The sequence below is a fragment of the Schistocerca americana genome, chromosome 3 (assembly GCF_021461395.2).
Source record: "Schistocerca americana isolate TAMUIC-IGC-003095 chromosome 3, iqSchAmer2.1, whole genome shotgun sequence".
NCBI lineage: Eukaryota > Metazoa > Arthropoda > Insecta > Orthoptera > Acrididae > Schistocerca > Schistocerca americana.
In genome coordinates, this window is record NC_060121.1 from 457539678 (window position 1) to 457560204 (window position 20527).

Consider the following 20527-nt stretch of genomic DNA (forward strand, 5'->3'; position numbering starts at 1 on the left):
TAATGAGCAGAGGGATCCAATCCCTCGAAAATTGAATTTTTTATAAATAAACAATGTAGCCTCTGCTATGTAGTTGAATTTCCTATCGAGAGATCTCTACTCTCAAGCATAGACCCATCGATTTTTAGTCGGGGGAGGAGAGGGAGAGAGTTGGTGGATTTCCCAGGGGAGGAGAGTTCAATCAAATTGATAGAGGGGGGGGGGCTGAAAGTGTACTTTTATCATCGAGGGGTGGAGGGGGGGGGAGATTTGGAGGTTCCCAGGGGGGTTGGGGTGGAGGAGGAGAGAGTGCAGAGGAAGGGTGTCATTAATTAATTTGTTATAATGTGGTGTACAACCATAGGTTAGGGACCTGTCAGTCAAAAGATAACCAGAGGGAGAACATGGCATAGAACAATAGGTTTGCCCCTGAATAAATGCTTGTACCTGATGTAGCAACCCACACTAACGAACTGTGCTCATAGCCCCCTTATCCCACTACTAACAAGTTGCTTTATAATATAGCATTTAGCTCAGTAGAGTGGCAGCATTACTGTAGTGTCGAACTCCAAAACTGTGTAGGGGACTGGCCTATGTACGGCATGGCAGGCTGCAGTGGTCTGCCTGAGACAAGTTCTGCGACACTGCACATTTGTACTGTTTATTTCCATTCTGAATAACAGCAAACTCAGTTGAAATAACTTTGGTTTAATCATGCATTTTGCATTTTTAGAGCATCGTCAAATATACCATAAACACAGAAGAAAGGAAAAAATAAGTAACCAGAGGTATGGTGCTATCAACCAAAGCTAGTAACAAAAATATATAAGAAGCGGTAGTATATTCCTTTTTAAAAGTACGTTTGATTACTTTTAAAGCCTGTATCCTTCTTATATGTTTTTACATACTTTAGCTTTTCGTAGACTTTCATCTGCTACTGAAGCCCTAGAAGTTACTCGGTCTTTACATTAGTTTATTTGCTTAGATTCTCATAGTTTGCGCTGTCTACTTTTTAGTGTAATATTATTAAGGCTCAGGTCAACTGCCATTACGCACTATTTCTCGTGCGATGTACTGGTGTTCTGCTTCAACGTTTTATGTAGTATGTCACATCAGGTCTATTAATTATTTTAATATATTCTTCCTTTAGAATGTATTATTCAGTACTCTAGTTTAAATTTCTGTTGTATGTACTTAATTAAAAATTTTGTTTCAAATTTACTCGTGCACACCTGTGTTGTTTCCGGAACTTTGCTCTACAGAGTGATTAGTACAATTTTTACTATGCTACGTTTAAATGAAGCCGCATGTTCGCACTTTCATAAGTGGGATCGTATAACTATACTGGCCTGAATGCCAATATGTATGTATCGAAGGTAACTTTTGCACTTTCACTTTGCCTCCTCTATCTCATTCTCCCTCATCTATCAACGTTTTTTTTTTTATTAATTTCTATTCTTTGTGTAGCTATACACCCTGTCTTTCGCGATTTTGGAGTATTCTGGTATTATACAGCATAACAGCAAACGTAAGATTTGACATTTTTATTCGAACTGTAGGTGACAGGACCAAAACTTTGGCTACTTATTTTTTCTTTCTTCTCTGTTTGTGAAAAATCTGTTGATGTCCTAAACAGAGGAAACGCATTATTGAACAATAGTTGTTGCTAATAACATTGTTTTTCTTCAAAATAATGTTGATATGATTGCTCTAGCAGCCAGTGTCACGGAGTGGTAAAAGTTTTATATCTTTTTTCGTTGTACAATATTACGATGACATGTCCCATTCAGTTTCAGTTGATACCTACGTGCGCAAATAAATAAATAACTTTCATTTCACTTTCATTAACCTTAAGCATGTCTTAAACTTCAGCTTGTTTCCGTTCTGATTCTTTATTGTTTCTAATAGCATTCAGGGTCCTCGTTTTAATGCCATATGTCAATACTGGAAACTAACTGGAAACTATTTGCAGGACAATAAACACTCCTTCAAGACACAGAGGAATTAAAGACCTTAGCTACCAGTGCCATTGATTTGTATCAATTTGGAAAATTGGAAATGTGTGCCGGATCGAGATTGGAACCCAAGTTTCCTGCTTACTAGGCAGATATGCTAACCACGACACCATTCGAACACAGTGGTCACCACTATTGCACTGACTACCCAAGCATGCTCCCATCATACTCAAATTCTCAATTTACACCACGCTTTACTGAAGCAGTGCCTTTATTCATTAGCATCATTACTCATGCCGTCTCTCTGATTCCCATAAGAGTTAGAGCTTGGTGTGCACCTGCACTGGATGAGTGATTGGTTGTGTTCACCTTAATTATACGTTTTACATCTTTCGAACATCTCCAAAAAAAAAAAAAAAAAAAAGAAAGAAAAAAAGAAAAAAGAGAAAAAACAGACATCATTTTGATCCTGCATCCACCACCAATCACGACACAAATGAATTAAAGACATTAGCTGCCTGTGGGCACTGATTTACATAAATGGGTCAAGTTGAAAATATGTGCTGGAATGCTAGGCAGATGCGCTGACCACTATACCATCCACGCAGAGTGGTTACCACAACCACACTGATTACCATGGCACATGTCCCAGATGCCTTCGGATATGTCTGAAAGAAAAGACACCACATACACATACTTACGGTGAACACAGCCAATGATGCTTTCAGCGTGGATGAAACCAATCTCGAACTCTTATGGGACTTGGCAAGATGACATACATAATGGGGCTAAGAAGCAGGATAATGCACCAGTAGTGTATGGTATAGGTTGAGAACTTGGGTCTGATGGGAGGCATGAGTGGGTAGTCCATGTGGTTGCTATGACCACTGAGTGTGGATGATGTAGTGGTAAGCTCATGTGCCTTGTAAGCAGGAGGCCTGTTTTCAAATCTCATACTGGCACTAATTTTCAACATGCCTCACTGATGTAAATCAATGGCCACTGGCTGCTAATGTCTTTAATTCTTTTGTGTCTTGATTTATAGTGACTGTAGAATCAAAATAGTATCTGCCCTTTTGGACATTTCTGAGAGAACAGACACTGTATATAATAATAATTGATTTGGAGCCTACTTTCAAGCTTGCTCTATTAAGTGCTTCCATTGATTGTTCACAATTTATCTGCACTGAAAGGAAACAGCAGAATTATATCCAAAAATGTTGGTGAAGGTACGTTCCTCACATACGATATCCTTCTTCAATTTCATAGTTTAAGAATCTGAAAAGTTTCTCTAGGACTGCTCAGAATATTTTTCATGATATGGGATCTTCTTGGCTGACTCTTTTCTTTGGGAATTTCCTAGTATTATGTAACAGTAAAGACTGATAGATTCTGTTTCATCGGTGTATGTATTCACCGCTGCTTTGCTGATGTTTGTATTTAACCTTAAATGTGTGCCTCTACTTCTTAATCATGCCTTGTAATCATAGTGGATGCAGTGTAGCCTGTACCACTACCGATCAAGAGCTACTCCATTAGATATCAGCATACGAATTTGTGTAACCTCTGCAAAAAGACTTTGTAAAAGCGATGTAATAAAAAACACTTCACATGAAAAGTTGACATAATTAACTAAAAGTAAAGTTCTGATCATTGGGCGGAATTGGTATGTTATACTTATGGAATTATTATTAATTATGTATAGTGGTAGTATAGTATGTATGAACAGACACGTCATCAGTTCTATTACAGTAATATTTCACAGTGTAATTCAGTACTGCTAGTCTACAAATTATCTTTTTTAATTTTTCCATTGAAATTCAAGAACGTTATATTGATTCTCATATTCTCATACCAAAGTTAGCTACTTCACTCAGGAATGTGTCCTGAAAAATTGTATAATATTAATTTCACAGAACATAGCCCTATTAAAACACAACAAAATTGGTTATTATACTTGTTTCTGGATAACCTTTAAAGTAACATATTTTAGGTTTCCTTAATAAGTGACATAAGACATTGTATATGTAACTGCACTACAGCAGCATCTCAAATGAACATCTAAGATTTATATTAAAATATTATCAACCTCATGAATCGTTTTTCTCCTTTTCAGAGCCTTAGCTATATTCTGAATTTCACTAGATTTACAAGACCTGCATCAAGCAGTCAATATGTTTATGAGCCTGCTTCGTTCATACAATGTAATACTTAGAGACGTAACCACTTTACGTCATTTATCTCTATGTATTATGTTAAAAAAGTGATTTTTTTCAAGGAGTGGATGTTGAACATTAACACTTACCAGCATTTAATACATAATTTTAATTTATCAAGTAAGAGTACATTTACAAAAACGGTAAGATAAGACACAGATTAAGGAAGAAATGACCTAAACGACGAATCAACTATTTTATTCCAAATATGAATCAGTTTTCTGTGAATAATAAACAGAAACAAACATTGTGATCATCTTTCTTTAGCCTTTTCTTTCATGTGATCTTTATACAGCGTGAACCACCTAAAATTTGCACACAAAATATTGCAGACATTGAAAGTGCTTTAGATGTGCGGTTTTCACAGAATGGATTGGTAATAAGGGGCTCGAATTGTTAACCAACTAACAGCTTGCAATAATTCTTATAAAGTGTGTTTTCTGTGCAAAGAATCACTTTCTTAAATGGAAAAATACCTATTGACATTAACTAACTAAAGGTGGAATAAATTAGAATGTCAGTGGTGTTTGTTGCAGGATTATAGTTCTAATCATTTACGAGATTCCATATTTTGGTAAGTTCCTACATAGACATTTGTACAGCACAACTAACGAACAACAAAAGTGCATACATTTTTTATGTGGGTTACGACTAATAACAAGGTAATTAACCATCACAGACTGTCTTCAAAAAGACTGCCCGCAGCGGCATACACGCTTCCAGTTTTGTATGGAACTGCTACTGCACACGTGCTAGCATTTCATCGGAGTTTGAGCGGGCTGCAGTAATATGTCTTTGAATATTATCGGGCGTAGTAAATATGTCTTTGTAGACAGCGTCTTTCAGCATTCCCCACAGTAAAAGTCTACATGCGTCATATCAGGAAAACCAGCCGGTTAAGGTACAGGATCACTGCGACCAATCCAACGATTTCGAAACAGTTCGTGCAGACATGCTGCAGTACTTCGTGCACTATGAGTGGTCAGCCTTCATGTTGGTACCACAGATTCTTCCTAGTCTGCAGAGGAACGTCTTCAAGCATCCGTGGTGGATTGTCTGTTAGGATGTTACGATTCTCGTGCGCGTTCAGTGTTCTGTCTATGGAAAACGGCTGTATGAACTCATGGTTCAAGACCCCACACCACACATTGGCACTCCACAGGCGCTGAAGGCCTACCTGACGAAGCCAGTGGATATTGTCAACAGAACAGTAGTGAGTCTTTCGGCGGTTTACTTGGTCACAACAGATAAATGTGGCTTCATCACTAAACAATATATATCTGGACTATCTGGTCTTAATGCCCAAGTAGAGAAGTTAACACGATTGCCGTAATCATTTCCATGCAGCTCGTGATGGGGAAAGATGTGACAGGAATGGAACCTAGGCGCTTCAGTCCGGAACCACGCGGCTGCTACGGTCCCAGGTTCGAATCCTGCCTCGGGCATGGATATGTGTGATGTCCTTAGGTTATTTAGGTTTACGTAATTCTAAGTCTAGGGGACTGATGACCTCAGATGTTAAGTCCCATAGTGCTCAGAGCCATTTGAATGGAACCTATGTCGATGGACAATGTGTAGGACACTTACCTGACTCATTCCACTTTCTAGTGCGATTGTGGGGAGATAACATGTGGACAACAGCAATAGCAGCACGGACATAAATTACTCCTGTTCTTTCATCACTTGTTTCCTTCTGTTACTTTGTTTAGGTGTTACAATACCACTTTCAGGTAAGTGGTTGAAGAGTCTGATGAATAATTAATTTTTGACTTGGTTGACTTCTATCCGCATATCTTGCCGCATGAACCGTACAAGAACGAACTACATTCTTCCTACACTCTCCATACACCATGAGCATGTTGGCTTTTTCTGCATTGGTAATTCCTAGCGTCCACTCTCCACTTATTGCTTGGACTGTCACAAGCTAAGTAACTAGCAAGTCGCATTGCACTCAAGGAAAACACAAGCACACTGTAAAGAAACACAACATTATTATACCTAGCAACTACACAGGTTGAGGGGCACAAAGAAGTGTCGATGTGGAAAGTTTTCAGGAAAAGACACCTCATAAACTACAGACACTATAATCCTACAACAAATGCCACTGACACTCTATTTCAGCCTGCTTTTACTTTGTTAAAGTCAGTAGGTATTGTGTTTGCACAAAAAGTGCATTACAAGCTTCTGACTTTAATCCATTATGTGAAAAACGCGCATCATTAACCCTATCCATTTCCGCAATATCAGTTTGGGTGATTACATTCTTCATTCTTCCTTTTCTGAGGTTTGAAATATTGCAATCGTTTGAAAGAATTGGATTTAACCGTAAATAATATATTTAAGTGACTGGCTCCCCTTTCTATCCACATTAGCGTTACTTTCAATGTACTTTACAGTATCTGGTAGGAATTACGGACAGTTTTTAAACAGCTTGCAGAGTACTTGTAGTACTCCTCATTTTCTCCAGGCACGCTCGTTAGCCATTGCGGGCACTGAGACAGCAGCAACCACACTGGGGAACGCACTCGTCCTGCTGGGTCTGCACCCCGAGTGGCAGGAGGCTGTGTGGAAGGAGGTGGACGATGTCTTCAGGCGGGGAGGTGCCTATCTGAGGACGAGCACCGAGAACGATCTTTCCAAGTTCAAAATAATGGATGCCGTTCTTAAGGTGAGTGTTACTCCCATCACACTTGTGTATCAGCTATATACTACGTGAGCATACGATTAAAAGGAATAGCTTGTGAACATTTGAATGTAAGATTGAATAATATAAGTTCGTTATTGTGTTGGTTTTGTGCAATATTGTGCCAGCAATTCTACTTGGCGGTAATTTCCAGGGTCGCTTGCAAGAGATATGTTTCGAAATCGCGACGGTCATGGCGCCTTATAACGATTTTGTTTACTGCTTTGGTAACTGCAACGACAAAGATGAACGATATACATTTTTTTACGTAGTTGGCAACCACAACGGCAAACCTTCAGTATCCTCCAATAACAAAACGTTAAATGTAATTTAACCTACCTTACTCGTCATCGATATTTCAACCTGGGCAGTTCCGCTGATGCCGAAGTCAGCCAGTAGCAATCGTTTCTTTCCATAACCAGGATACACTCTAGCTAGCTACATCTGTCAACACAGTTAGCAACGTGTGGCAAGGTATTCTGGCAGGCGTATCTTTTTATGAATGGTTTCAAGGACTTCCACAAGCACTCGATGTTCAGCCTCTGAACCGACAGATCTTCTGTAGACACGAATTCCACAAAACAGTTAAAAAATAATAAATTCATGGACAATTCCTTCTTCATTCAAAGTGATGCACGATTTTCTGCCGTCGGTAATGACTATTATTCCAAGGAAGATAGAGTGCTTATTCAGAGGAACTGAAGTTAGTTTACTCCTATAATATACTTTCACGAGGAAACACTTTCGAGATTCCCCTTTCTATACCTCCAGACATCCATAGTTGCTCTGTTTCGTTCTTAAACATCGTCCTTTCCAGTATTTTCGAGATGGGATGAGAGATTCATCTATTTCCACAGTGTTGTTTTCGCCACCTACAGGAGCACTATCTTCAGTCAAAGTTATATACCACACGTCACGGTAAAACCGTAATAGTCGCAAACAGTGTTAGTTGATAATCCAGTTTCTGAAGCTGTGTTTCCTAGTGTATATTCCTTAATCCATCAAGAAAACAAAATGTTACTCTGCTGAATGGTTAATTTACATGAATCGAAACCCTATTTCATTTCCTTATCGTCATTCTCTTCCGACATTTGGCGGAATGTAAGCCCGCAGCTCGTGGTCGTGCGGTAGCGTTCTCGCTTCCCACGCCCGGGTTCCCGGGTTCGATTCCCGGCGGGGTCAGGGATTTTCTCTGCCTCGTGATGGCTGGTTGTTGTGTGATGTCCTTAGGTTAGTTGCGTGCGGTTCTAGGCGCTACAGTCTGGAGCCGAGCGACCGCTACGGTCGCAGATTCGAATCCTGCCTCAGGCATGGATGTGTGTGATGTCCTTAGGTTAGTTAGGTTTAATTAGTTCTAAGTTGTAGGGGACTGATGACCATAGATGTTAAGTCCCATAGTGCTCAGAGCCATTTGAACCATTTTTGAGCTGAATGTAGCTGGAATGGGAAGTCAACAGTGCTCGTTTTTGCATCCAGTTTGACACACTTCTCCCCCTTAGAATTGACGCAATTCCTAATGTCATCAGTCGTCAGCAGACGGTATTTCCAGCAGTACTGTAAATAATTTTTAACAGTGCATAGTCTTGGAATTAATTCACGCCTTGCAAGAGTATTAAAAGTCCGCACGATATCATCTTTATAAGACAACTGAAATTAGACGTTCATTTGCCAATGAAAATCTATCTGAAACAGTCCCAAAACGCTTGCAGTTTTTTTGCAGACGCTACTGCAACACTCCCAACTGGTGGTATGTACGAACAAAATAGATATCTGTCGCCGTGTTAATCGTGCTGTCGATGTATATCGCTTACAAATGATCTTGGACGTAACCCATTGAATATGAGAATTAGGTACAGGGTAAATTGGAGATAGCTAGGTATGAAACGATTTTGTTTAAAGATCTTTAAAGAAACGAAATTATACTGTTCATTAAATTTCGGGTATGCAACCGCGCAAATAAAATTTCCTCCACTGATATTTCGGCCGCGTGTCGTCCGGCCATTCATTTAAAAATGCTCTTGTGGTATGTGAGCTCTTCTTGCAAATTGTCTTTATCGGATATACAGTGCGCCCGATGCACTAAGGTTTAAGGACACCTATGATCTGTGAAGGGTGATGGCAGCTACTGGCATTAAGACACAGATTTGTGTGTGTTGATTAAATCGAATGGATTTTCTTCGCAACAAATTCGTAGAGCATTCGATGCAAAACCTAAAATGCAGGTATGTGGTGGGGAAGAACATAGTAATTCCTTCAGATCTTGTGCGGTTTTGCTCTATGTGGGTGCTCTTTCCTCGAAGATAGGCCATATTCTTGAGAAACACAGTGTCAAAGTGATCTTCCGGCCCCCCACGAAGATTGCAGCTTTACTCGGCTCTGTGAAAGTCGATTTACAGCTTCTTAAAGCGGGTGTGTATCAGATTCCTTGCGGAAATTGTGAGAAGTCGTACATAGGTCAAACAACACACACCGTTCATGAGAGGTATGTTCCGCATCGAAGATACACACGCTTATTACAGCCAGACAAGTCAGCTGTCAGGGAAATGCAAAGGCTCAATCTAGATATAGTAGGGGTCAGTGAAGTGAAGTGGAAGGAAGACAAGCATTTCTGGTCAGATGAGTATCGGGTAATATCAACAGCAGCAGAAAATGGTATAACAGGTGTAGGATTCGTTATGAATAGGAAGGTAGGCCAGAGGGTGTGTTACTGTGAACAGTTCAGTGACCGGGTTGTTCTAATCAGAATCGACAGCAGACCAACACCGACAACGATAATTCAGGTATACATGCCGACGTCGCAAGCTGAAGATGAACAGATAGAGAAAGTGTATGAGGATATTGAAAGGGTAATGCAGAATGTAAAGGGGGACGAAAATCTAATAGTCATGGGCGACTGGAATGCAATTGCAGGGGAAGGAGTAGAAGAAAAGGTTACAGGAGAATATGGGCTTGGGACAAGGAATGAAAGAGGAGAAAGACTAATTGAGTTCTGTAACAAGTTTCAGCTAGTAATAGCGAATACCCTGTTCAAGAATCACAAGAGGAAGAGGTATACTTGGAAAAGGCCGGGAGATATGGGAAGATTTCAATTAGATTACATCATGGTCAGACAGAGATTCGAAATCAGATACTGGATTGTAAGGCGTACCCAGGAGCAGATATAGACTCAGATCACAATATAGTAGTAGGCTGAAGTTCAAGACAGTAGTCAGGAAGAATCAATACGCAAAGAAGTGGGGTACGGAAGTACTAAGGAATGACGAGATACGTTTGAAGTTCTCTAACGCTATGGATACAGCAATAAGAAATAGCGCAGTAGGCAGTACAGTTGAAGAGGAATGGACTTCTCTAAAAGGGGCCATCACAGAAGTTGGGAAAGAAAACATAGGTACGAAGAAGGTAGCTGCGAAGAAACCATGGGCAACAGAAGATATACTTCAGTTGATTGATGAAAGGAGGAAGTACAAACAGGTTCCGGGAAAATCAGGAATACAGAAATACAAGTCGCTGAGGAATGAAATAATTAGGAAGTGCAGGGAAGCTAAGACGAAATGGCTGCAGGAAAAATGTGAAGACATCGAAAAAGATATTATTGTCGGAAGGACAGAGTCAGCATACAGGAAAGTCAAAACAACCTTTGGTGACATTAAAAGCAACGGTGGTAACATTAAGAGTGCAACGGGAATTCCACTGTTAAATGCAGAGAAGAGAGCAGATAGGTGGAAAGAATACATTGAAAGCCTCTATGAGGGTGAAGATTTGTCTGATGTGATAGAAGAAGAAACAGGAGTCGATTTAGAAGAGATAGAGGATCCAGTATTAGAATCGGAATTTAAAAGAGCTTTGGAGGACTTACGGTCAAATAAGGCAGAAGGGATAGATAACATTCCATCAGAATTTCTAAAATCATTGGGGGAATTGGCAACAAAACGACTATTCACGTTGGTGTGTAGAATATATGAGTCTGGCGATATACCACCTGACTTTCAGAAAAGCATCATCCACACAATTCCGAAGACGGCAAGAGCTGACAAGCGCGAGAATTATCGCACAATCAGCTTAACAGCTCATGCATCGAAGCTGCTTACAAGAATAATACACAGAAGAATGGAAAAGAAAATTGAGAATGGGCTAGGTGACGATCAGTTTGGCTCTAGGAAAAGTAAAGAGACGAGAGAGGCAATTCTGACGTTACGGCTAATAATGGAAGCAAGGCTAAAGAAAAATCAAGACACTTTCATAGGATTTGTCGACCTGGAAAAAGCGTTCGACAATATAAAATGGTGCAAGCTGTTCGAGATTCTGAAAAAAGTAGGGGTAAGCTATAGGGAGAGACGGGTCATATACAATATGTACAACAAACAAGAGGGAATAATAAGAGTGGACGATCAAGAACGAAGTGCTCGTATTAAGAAGGGTGTAAGACAAGGCTGTAGCCTTTCCCCCCAACTCTTCAATCTGTACATCGAGGAAGCAATGATGGAAATAAAAGAAAGGTTCAGGAGTGGAATTAAAATACAAGGTGAAAGGATATCAATGATACGATTCGCTGATGACATTGCTATCCTGAGTGAAAGTGAAGAAGAATTAAATGATCTGCTGAACGGATAATGAGTACACAGCATGGTTTGAGAGTAAATAGGAGGAAGACGAAGGTAATGAGAAGTAGTAGAAATGAGAACAGCGAGAAACTTAACATCAGGATTGATGGTCACGAAGTCAATGAAGTTAAGGAATTCTGCTACCTAGACAGTAAAATAACCAATGACGGACAGAGCAAGGAGGACATCAAAAGCAGACTCGCTATGGCAAAAAAGGCATTTCTGGCCAAGAGAAGTCTAAATATCAAATACCGGCCTTAATTTGAGGAAGAAATTTCTGAGGATGTACGTCTGGAGCACAGCATTGTATGGTAGTGAAACATGGACTGTGGGAAAATCGGAACAGAAGAGAATCGAAGCATTTGAGATGTGGTGCTATAGACGAATGTTGAAAATTAGGTGGACTGATAAGGTAAGGAATGAGGAGCTTCTACGCAGAATCGGATAGGAAAGGAATATGTGGAAAACACTGATAAGGAGAAGGGACAGGATGATAGGTCATCTGCTAAGACATGAGGGAATGACTTCCATGGTACTAGAGGGAGCTGTAGAGGGCAAAAACTGTAGAGGAAGACAGAGATTGAAATACGTCAAGCAAATAATTGAGGACGTAGGTTGCAAGTGCTACTCTGAGAAGAAGAGGTTAGCACAGGAAAGGAATTCGTGGCGGGCCGCATCAAACCAGTCAGCAGACGACTAAAAAAAAAAAAAAAGTCAGCTGTGGCCGAACATTGTATTGATACAGGGCATTCCATGAATTATAGTGATGTGAAGAGTGATGTGAAGATTTTAACATCCACCTCCTCATTTTGGGAATCTGTCTTCAAGGAAGCTATGAGATCAGATTAGCTAGTAATTTGATAAATGAAGATAATGGTTTTAATTTTTGACAAAGCGTGGAATTCGGCTCTTGGGGTAATTAAATTGCAGAGAAGTCGTCGTGGTGCCACCGCCGCCGATCATACATCGATAAGCGAATCGAATGTCTGTACGCCTTCGCCACAGGCGACGCATGTGTAAGCGTATTCCTCTGCCGCCGACCAGCATCTGTGACCCGCATGCGCAGTACCGCCGCGGTGGAGCATATAAGGCTGCGTTTGGCATCTTGTCGTCAGTCTTGTGACTCACTCTGAGCATGGCCGGACGATATGCGGCCGAAATATCAGTGGAGGAAATTTTGTTTGCGTGGCTGCATGCCTGAAATAGAATGTACTATTCATTACGCCGCGAGAAGTTGAAAATGAAATCATATTGCTTTGCCATTGTAATTTAACAAATGTGATTACTAAGTTACCATAAAGAGTGTTATGTTGGCGCCGCGCTTGTGGGCGACAAAGGTTATGTCTGCGAATCTCATCCTAAGCTCACGCGCCTCTTTAGGCTCTTCCTCACAAACAAACATTTTACTTTTTCTTCTGAGGACTTTAATTAGTAATTGCTTAGTATTTGGGTAGTTTATGCTTCGAGGATTCTACTAATTCATTGATTTGTACGCCGATATGGTTACTACAAACCAATTAAATCAGGCAACAGTGTGAGTTTGATTTTGAAAGACAGGATTTTTTGAAAGACAGAAGTGTCTTAAACGTTTCCACGTCCTCTTTGCATCGTCCCTCAAGAATGACGTGGCGCAAATGCATCGGCAATTTGGTGATGCATATCCTAATTAGTTCTGCAGGCCCGTATGGGTCGTATAGAAATTGATTTGCCTGCAGCATGTGGTCGAATAGGCGTGCTGGGCTGCCGAAACCAGATTGGTTCAAATTTGGAAGCATAATTATGCCATGCTTGACCCTATCTTGTGCCACTTCCGACCAATAGGCGGACAGAAAGGCTTGTCGAAACTCCCGAGTGGAGTTGCAGTGACGCGCTGCCGACCTCATGCGAATCGCCGGTTCGCCTTCCAAATAGCCACACATATATTCTATCTTATGTGAACTTGCACAGTCGGGGGGAAATCAGAACTCAAATTGCTCGAGCCATGCTCATGGATGTATTCCTTTTTGCGAATTTCGAAATATCTCAAACTTTCTCACCGTAAGGAAATGTTTGAAATCAAATCCCCGCATTTCCTCCAGGCGAGGCCCTTCAATGTTTCTATTTTTCTCGTGTCTGCCCCTCAAAATACATTCTTCCCTGTCATCAAAATCTCCCTCGTGGCCGGAGTCCCTCTCTGCACTGTTCGTACGGCTATTTTTAGTGCTAATGGCGAGTTTGGAATCACACGCCATGAGGTTTTCCAGATGCGCCACGCGTTCTTGTAATTCACCTGTTACAGCTTTGTGCCACCTGTTCACTTCGAACTGTCGCTTCTGAAATCTAAGAAGCGAACCCACTTCTTCGGTCTCTGCGACCGCTACCGGTGTAGTATTGTTCTCGCTTTCCGTCACCTTCATCATGCCTACGATGTCCGCTAATGCCGCAATCTTATCATGTATTTGTCTGTTGTCCTCCGCCCCAGTTTGCTTCAATTGTTCTACTTGCTGTCCGAGTGCGTGAATCGCTTGACTGTTGTCCGCTACTGTGTTGCTAACGGACGTGGGACAATGCTTTTCCACCTCCTGGACCCTTGAGTGTACCTGCTGGCGTTCCCTTTGGCATTCTTCTCTCAGCGCTTGGAAATTACTAAGTAGCTGTTCTTCGCGCTCTTTCGATTCCGCATCGTGATTCCGCTTGCCCTGTTCTAAGGCTTGCAGACGATCTTCGATTTGTTCAAATGTACGGTCTAATTCTTTCATAATATCACTTTTTATTTCACTTGCCAGATTGTTTATTCTTTTTGAGATATCATCGGACGCTCTCTGCATCGACTTGTCGACTTTATTTGTCTGCTGGATTAGATTTTCGTCTATTTGTTCGCCTAGCTCTCGGATCGATTTTTCGGATGATTCTTTTTGTTCTCGGAACGATTTTTCTGATTTCTGCGTCATTTGTTCGCCTAGCTCGCGGATCGATTTTTCAGATTTCTGCACTATTTGTTCGCCTAGCTCTCAGATCGATTTTTCAGATTTCTCTGCGTTTTCTTTATTTTGTTGCAATAAGGCTTTCATGAATTCTGCCAAATCAATTTGGTTAGTTGGAGGCAAACTAATTTCTGGCTCTGATGTGAGCCCATTCGTCCTGTTTTGCATTTCCTCTGAAGTATTCCCCATTGCATTTTCGGAACCGTCCGGCGTGTTAATATTCGAAATCAAATTATCCCTATGGTCCATGTTGCTTAAGTTGTTGGACCGCCTACTTTTAGCTTGGTTACGAGTCTGCATTAGTTCAATTTATGCCCTGTACGCAACACACTAATCAGAATAAATGTATCCCGCAAAAATTACGACAGTCACACGAAAGGTACCCAACTTAGTACGCACTTTTTCACACGTACATCAAATTTATATCTTTGATCGAAGTCAGTGCAATTTACAAGCGAGAAAAAAAACACATACCTATAAAACACACAAATATAGAAAACAAAACAAGACAAACAACGCCGTGAATCTTTTGAAAGTCTGCTCACAAAAAACGCAGAAGTTGTTTGAGCGCTGCAGGGAAAAAAATTAAGATTATACAACTCTCGCAATCTAACGTTTCAGAGATTCCAGAGTCTAGCGGAATCACAGAACAGGGTCGCCATGTGTAACATTGTTGCTTTAATTTGTGGTGTAAGCGGCGCTGATAGACAATAAAAGCGGGTTAAAAGCTGTGAGCTGTCTGGGGAAGTTAACCTTGCATTACTGTGCAACTGTTTCACCAGGTATCCAGTCTAGCTTACCAAATTCCCAGCCAGACTAACATTAATTACAATCCTTTAAAAGTCATATGACAACCAGTGATATGGTTATAAAAAAAGAGAATTTAAATAAAAAGAAATAAATCAGTTTATATTTGGAAATTTATTTTAACATTGATCATAGAAATCTCAGCATATTAAACTTGATTCATAACTAAACTGGTGCCTTATTTAGGATTGTGAAAATGTGAGATTGTAATCTTACGGAACACATCAAATATGGAGCCAAGATTGGGAGACTGCATACAACACTGCATTCGTAAAATAACACACGAAAACGTTGAAACATATGCAAGAGGAAATTAGCCACAACCAACCGATTCAATTTTCACGCAAAGAAGTTACGTTTGTAGCACAATCCTTTCCGTCATGTAATTACCACACACTGGTATACTAGATTCATACTAACTCTCTGTGAAATCTTCCCGAAAAGAATAGCTGAGGGCTACTTTGATGATTACACCACATGCTTCACGTGATCAACCTGGTTTACACAAAGAGTATAACTCCACAATAATTTTGATGATTAAAATAAATTGGATCGAAAAGCAATTTACAAAAGAAAAACCTCAAACTGGTTACTATCGTCTTACTATTAACCTGATGGGTCAAACCATTGTATGAGCATGTGGTACTGGTCACACAAAGTACACCCCACGTGGGTTGAACATAAAGAAAAGTTGCTATATTGAAAAATATTGTCAAGACGAGACGTTATAATCACACGCACATTCGCATTTAAGATTGATGATCTTAGTTAGAGTTACTGAACAACACGTGGTTCCACTTTACTCACAAAGTAGTGACAAACTAACTACTGGAAGATATTCTGAACTTCACACTCGAAATACACTGCGTTGCAATTTAAGATAACATTAGATATTTTAGAGCTAAACCTGAAATAAAGGTGATTAAATTTTCAGTTAGGCTGAACTTAAGAAATCCATTGTCCTACAGACTTAGCAGACACGCGCTTAGTTGGAGATCTTACCACTTCAGACGCTCGCCGCAGACAGACTGCCGTGGTCCCTTCCTGAGGGTGGCTCACAAATACAAACGGAAGTGGCCAGAGAGGCAGCTTCCTATACCAACATGACAAGGGACGGACAGGACCATACTAAGAATAGAAACCTCTCTGTTTTTAGAAAGCGTAGCTACCTGTTCCGACGTTGATCCTACTGTTCTCTAGCAGACAGGGTTGTCTGCTACCCTCAAGCATCCAACTAGAAATACATTTGCTCATTCATCCTCTCACACAGAAGGGAAGGGGGATTACAGTATTTTATCATATACAGTATATAAAAGAAAGCGGATGTAGGTTCCGTATGAGACTGTGTGACATGAATTACATATAAACTGTGTTTTAAAGTGTAGTCGTGTGACAGATCGTTCTTGTTTATGTGTAAAAGTAACACGTTTCACTGCTCAGTCTCCTCCCAGATAGTCAGTAACACCACAGTAAGTTTAGAAGAGGAATTTATGCCGTAAATGACAACATATTTAAGAAGTTAACATGAAAGGAATCCAACAGAGACCTTTCACCGGGATCTCCTGCTTACATGGCAGAAGCTCTATCCATCTGAGCCACCGAGGGCACAGAGGATAGTGCGACTGCAGGGATTTATCGCCGCCACGCTCCCTGTGAGACCCACATTCTCAGCTTATAGTCCACACACTAGGTTCGTAGTGCCCCTGCCATTATACCCATTACTCGCGGCAGACAATCCACCGAGTCCCGTAAGAGTTCAGGCAAATCCTGTGCATCCGCACTGGAGAAGGTCATCAGCCGGGTAGCCTTAAACGTTATGGAGATGGCATGTTCGTAACGAATTAAATCAGGTGATGCTGAAGGAATTAGATTAGGAAATTACTGAAAGTAGTAGACGAGTTTCACTATTTGAGGGTTAATATAAATGACACAGCAGAAGTAGAGAGGATATAGAATGCAGACAAGCAATATCAAGAGAAGCATTTCTGAAAAGGAGAAGTATTTTGGCATCTAAAATAAATCTAAGTGTTGGGGCATCTCCTCCAGGGTGAAACCTTAAAAGGAAGTCAAACATGAAAGATAAACTCAACAGACACGACGAGAAGTTTTTGAAAGGTAGTGGCACAGAAGAACGCTGAAAATTAAGTGTATTGCTCGGGTAACTAATGGAGAGGTACAGAATCGAATGACAGAGAGAAGATATTTATGGAACATCATGATTAAAATAATCGATAGGTTGATAGGAAACGCTCTGTTGCTCCCTTTCTCAGGGATCATGTGAACCAAAGCTATTTGCTCATGAAATGAGTCAGTTTACAGGATTCTGATTAGAAAATTTGTAAACAAAGAATGAAACAGTTAATAAAACATGAAAGAACATTGGGTATACAAATAAGTCATACATTAGAGAAAAGATTTCTCAGCTACTGCCAGGAGCTGTGGTACAGCTTAGCACAAGAAGAATTTCTTAGCTGAGATCAGTATAAGAATTTTATTGTAGATAACCGGTTTCGGAGAACTAAGTTACCATCTTCAGATCTGTAATAAAATTACAAGAATGCTACAGACTACTATACAAATGATGCAACAGTAACCCATAGAAGAACCGAATGACAACATAGCTCCATAAAGCTTATTACAAATATCGTGTGCCAGCTACACACAGAACCTTTCCATTGAATTTTGAGGTACATAAAACATAAAACGAGCGATGCCTTGACACGTCAAAATTAAAATTAATGTGTACATCACAATCCGCCGAAACATTGTTCCCATAACATAACACTTCATGACTACAAGGACGGTACACGACTACCTGTCAATAGCCAACGAATGAGGCGAATTGATGAAGAGGCCAACAGGTGTCGCTCTAGTACATGGATTCTAGCAGTAAAAGTCGAATACGTAATTTAAAAACAATCATGATTCCAAACATACATATATAAACAATTCTGAAATATTTATAAAATTTATTTGATGATTTCTTCATGATAGAATACTGTTAAGAAACCCCATACACCATATTTACGAAACTGGCTTTATATCTTTCAGAAACTGCCAGTACCTTTTTTTTTACAGTATCGCTAAGTAGCTATCAAACATAGTTACAAAGGAAAAATAAAATTTTCTTTTTTAAAGTTAGACCATATGCTAAAAAGTTTTTCAGTAAAGTATTAAAATCAAAATAAAGCGGTGTTCAACCCAATATGTGCAGCTAGCGCAACGAATCTGAAAATAAACCATTAAAGTGCCACACATCATATTTAGTGCACCAAATAAATAGTCAATGTGATATAAAGGATATAAAATTGCTAGGTATATATCACGCAACATTTATACACCAGTAAGTAGTTCATTACTTTCAAACTACTGGTATCAGCAAAATATGACATGTCCAATTGCCTCAACAACAGCATATGTTCCATCCACACAATGAGATAAAATAAGGCATTAAGAGAAATTCAACAACCTTATGTTGATACAGCAGTGCATTCAAGGCCGATATCCCCCATTGTAAAGTTGGAACTATTACAGAACAGACAAATTAAATCTAAGACACAGGGACAACAAAGTAAAAGTATCTGAAAGGTATAAAGTAGACCACCATAAACAAACGTACAAAGTAGCCTGCCATATACAATCTAATGTAGCTCGAAGTCTATGTCAGATCATTGTCCAACAATTCCTAAAAGATTAAAGGTTATAATCTGAATTATTTCCACTTCTTAACAACTGAATACCATCCTCTGTCTGAGAAACAGACGGCCGAAGGTTTGATAGATATATACGTATGAAATATATCAACACTTACACTACGTATGCACCACTAAATAGCTCAAGGCATACGTTCAATCCACACTAGATGCCTAGCACCTGTATGCAACAGGATAATACGTCCTCTGTCTGAAGAGTAGACAGCCAAAACTTTGCTAGATATCTTCGTATAAAATATCTCGTACATAATTATTATTGTTCAACAAACAATGGAGAAGTAATAACGAAATAAGAGATACCTGATTGCATAGAAACAGCCGACATTAGGAAATTACCTTCCTCTATCTGCAAAATGAGCTGCAAACAGATATTCAGAGGTATTCAGTAATCTGTCATTTATACAGCAATGCACTTCGATATTGAAATTGAACAACGTCAAGTGGAAATGCTAAACAGACGCTTTAAACATGAAATACGTGACAACCTAGCTTTTGTGTACAACTGGATATTACTGTCCACTAATCGTATGATACAAAAATATATTTATATACACAACAGCATAGTCAGAGATCTAAGTTCAAACAATAATCCAGTAAGTACCGAAGGTTAAGGTATGAGCAATTTCCACTACAATATTTAGAAACAACGTTAAAATATATTTTATACAGCAACGTAGCTCGAGGTATACATGTGAAACATTACGTTAGAAGCACAGAGGCCGCAACCATATTAAATATAAAAAAAGTCTGACACCTAGCATCTGTATTTTACAAGATACTAACAACAAAGTGGAAGCCCGTAACTTCTTATGACATTTACATGTAAAGAATATCAACACTTATAAGTCATAACCAGTGCTACATAGCTCAAGGTGTATGTTCGAAAGCCTTATACCACAGGGAGTCAAAGTACCTAATATATTAAGAGGAAACTGAGTAAAATGGGATACAATATAGATCAATATAACTGAACTCCAATTAATTAGGCAGAGCATCAAACCTACCGAAAACAAACATTTGAATGCACAGATGTAGTCTGAGGTCTAACTTCAAGCTCCAAGGTACAAAAAGAATTTTATATCTGATGATTAGTTGGTACAGGTATTTGGAACTAAGACAAGTAACAAAATCCAGCTGAGAACAGTCACTAATTTGTAGAACATAATGAAATATTATGAAGAAATTGTTATCAGCAAAATGTAACTGATAGTTAAGAACACTTTCTTTATATCATTTTCTGTAACACCATATCTGCGTACTTCCTAAAACAATAAGTTTCTTGACTTTAGGGGGCGTTGTGTAAGACCTTCAAATCGCGAGCAACGCCAGTAATGTCACGCTCAAATTCTCGAAGATGTTCTCCACAATCGGTTTTGTTATTTGTACTAGTATGCTCTCTATATCTTATCAAAAACAACCGGCCAATTTGCCCTATATAAAACCTTTAGTATTACGCACGTTCGAATTTATATACATGAGATTTTTGGTATTTGTCATCGTTATTTCTGATAATATGCCGTAATTTAAATACTAAAATATCATTATTTTGGAAAGCTATAGAGATATCGGATTTACGAAAGTGTACCTCAATTTTATCAGAAATTTTGAAA

At 39.6% G+C, this 20527-nt stretch overlaps 1 protein-coding gene across 1 annotated transcript in view; it reads left to right on the plus strand.

The window, feature by feature from the left end:
• Positions 1 to 20527, plus strand: part of LOC124606151 (cytochrome P450 4C1-like) — a 179288-nt gene that overhangs the window by 109158 nt on the left and 49603 nt on the right. The window contains exon 4 of the mRNA XM_047138115.1: positions 6618 to 6818. Within this exon, the coding sequence (XP_046994071.1) occupies positions 6618 to 6818 (201 nt within the window). The remainder of the gene's footprint in view (positions 1 to 6617; positions 6819 to 20527) is intronic.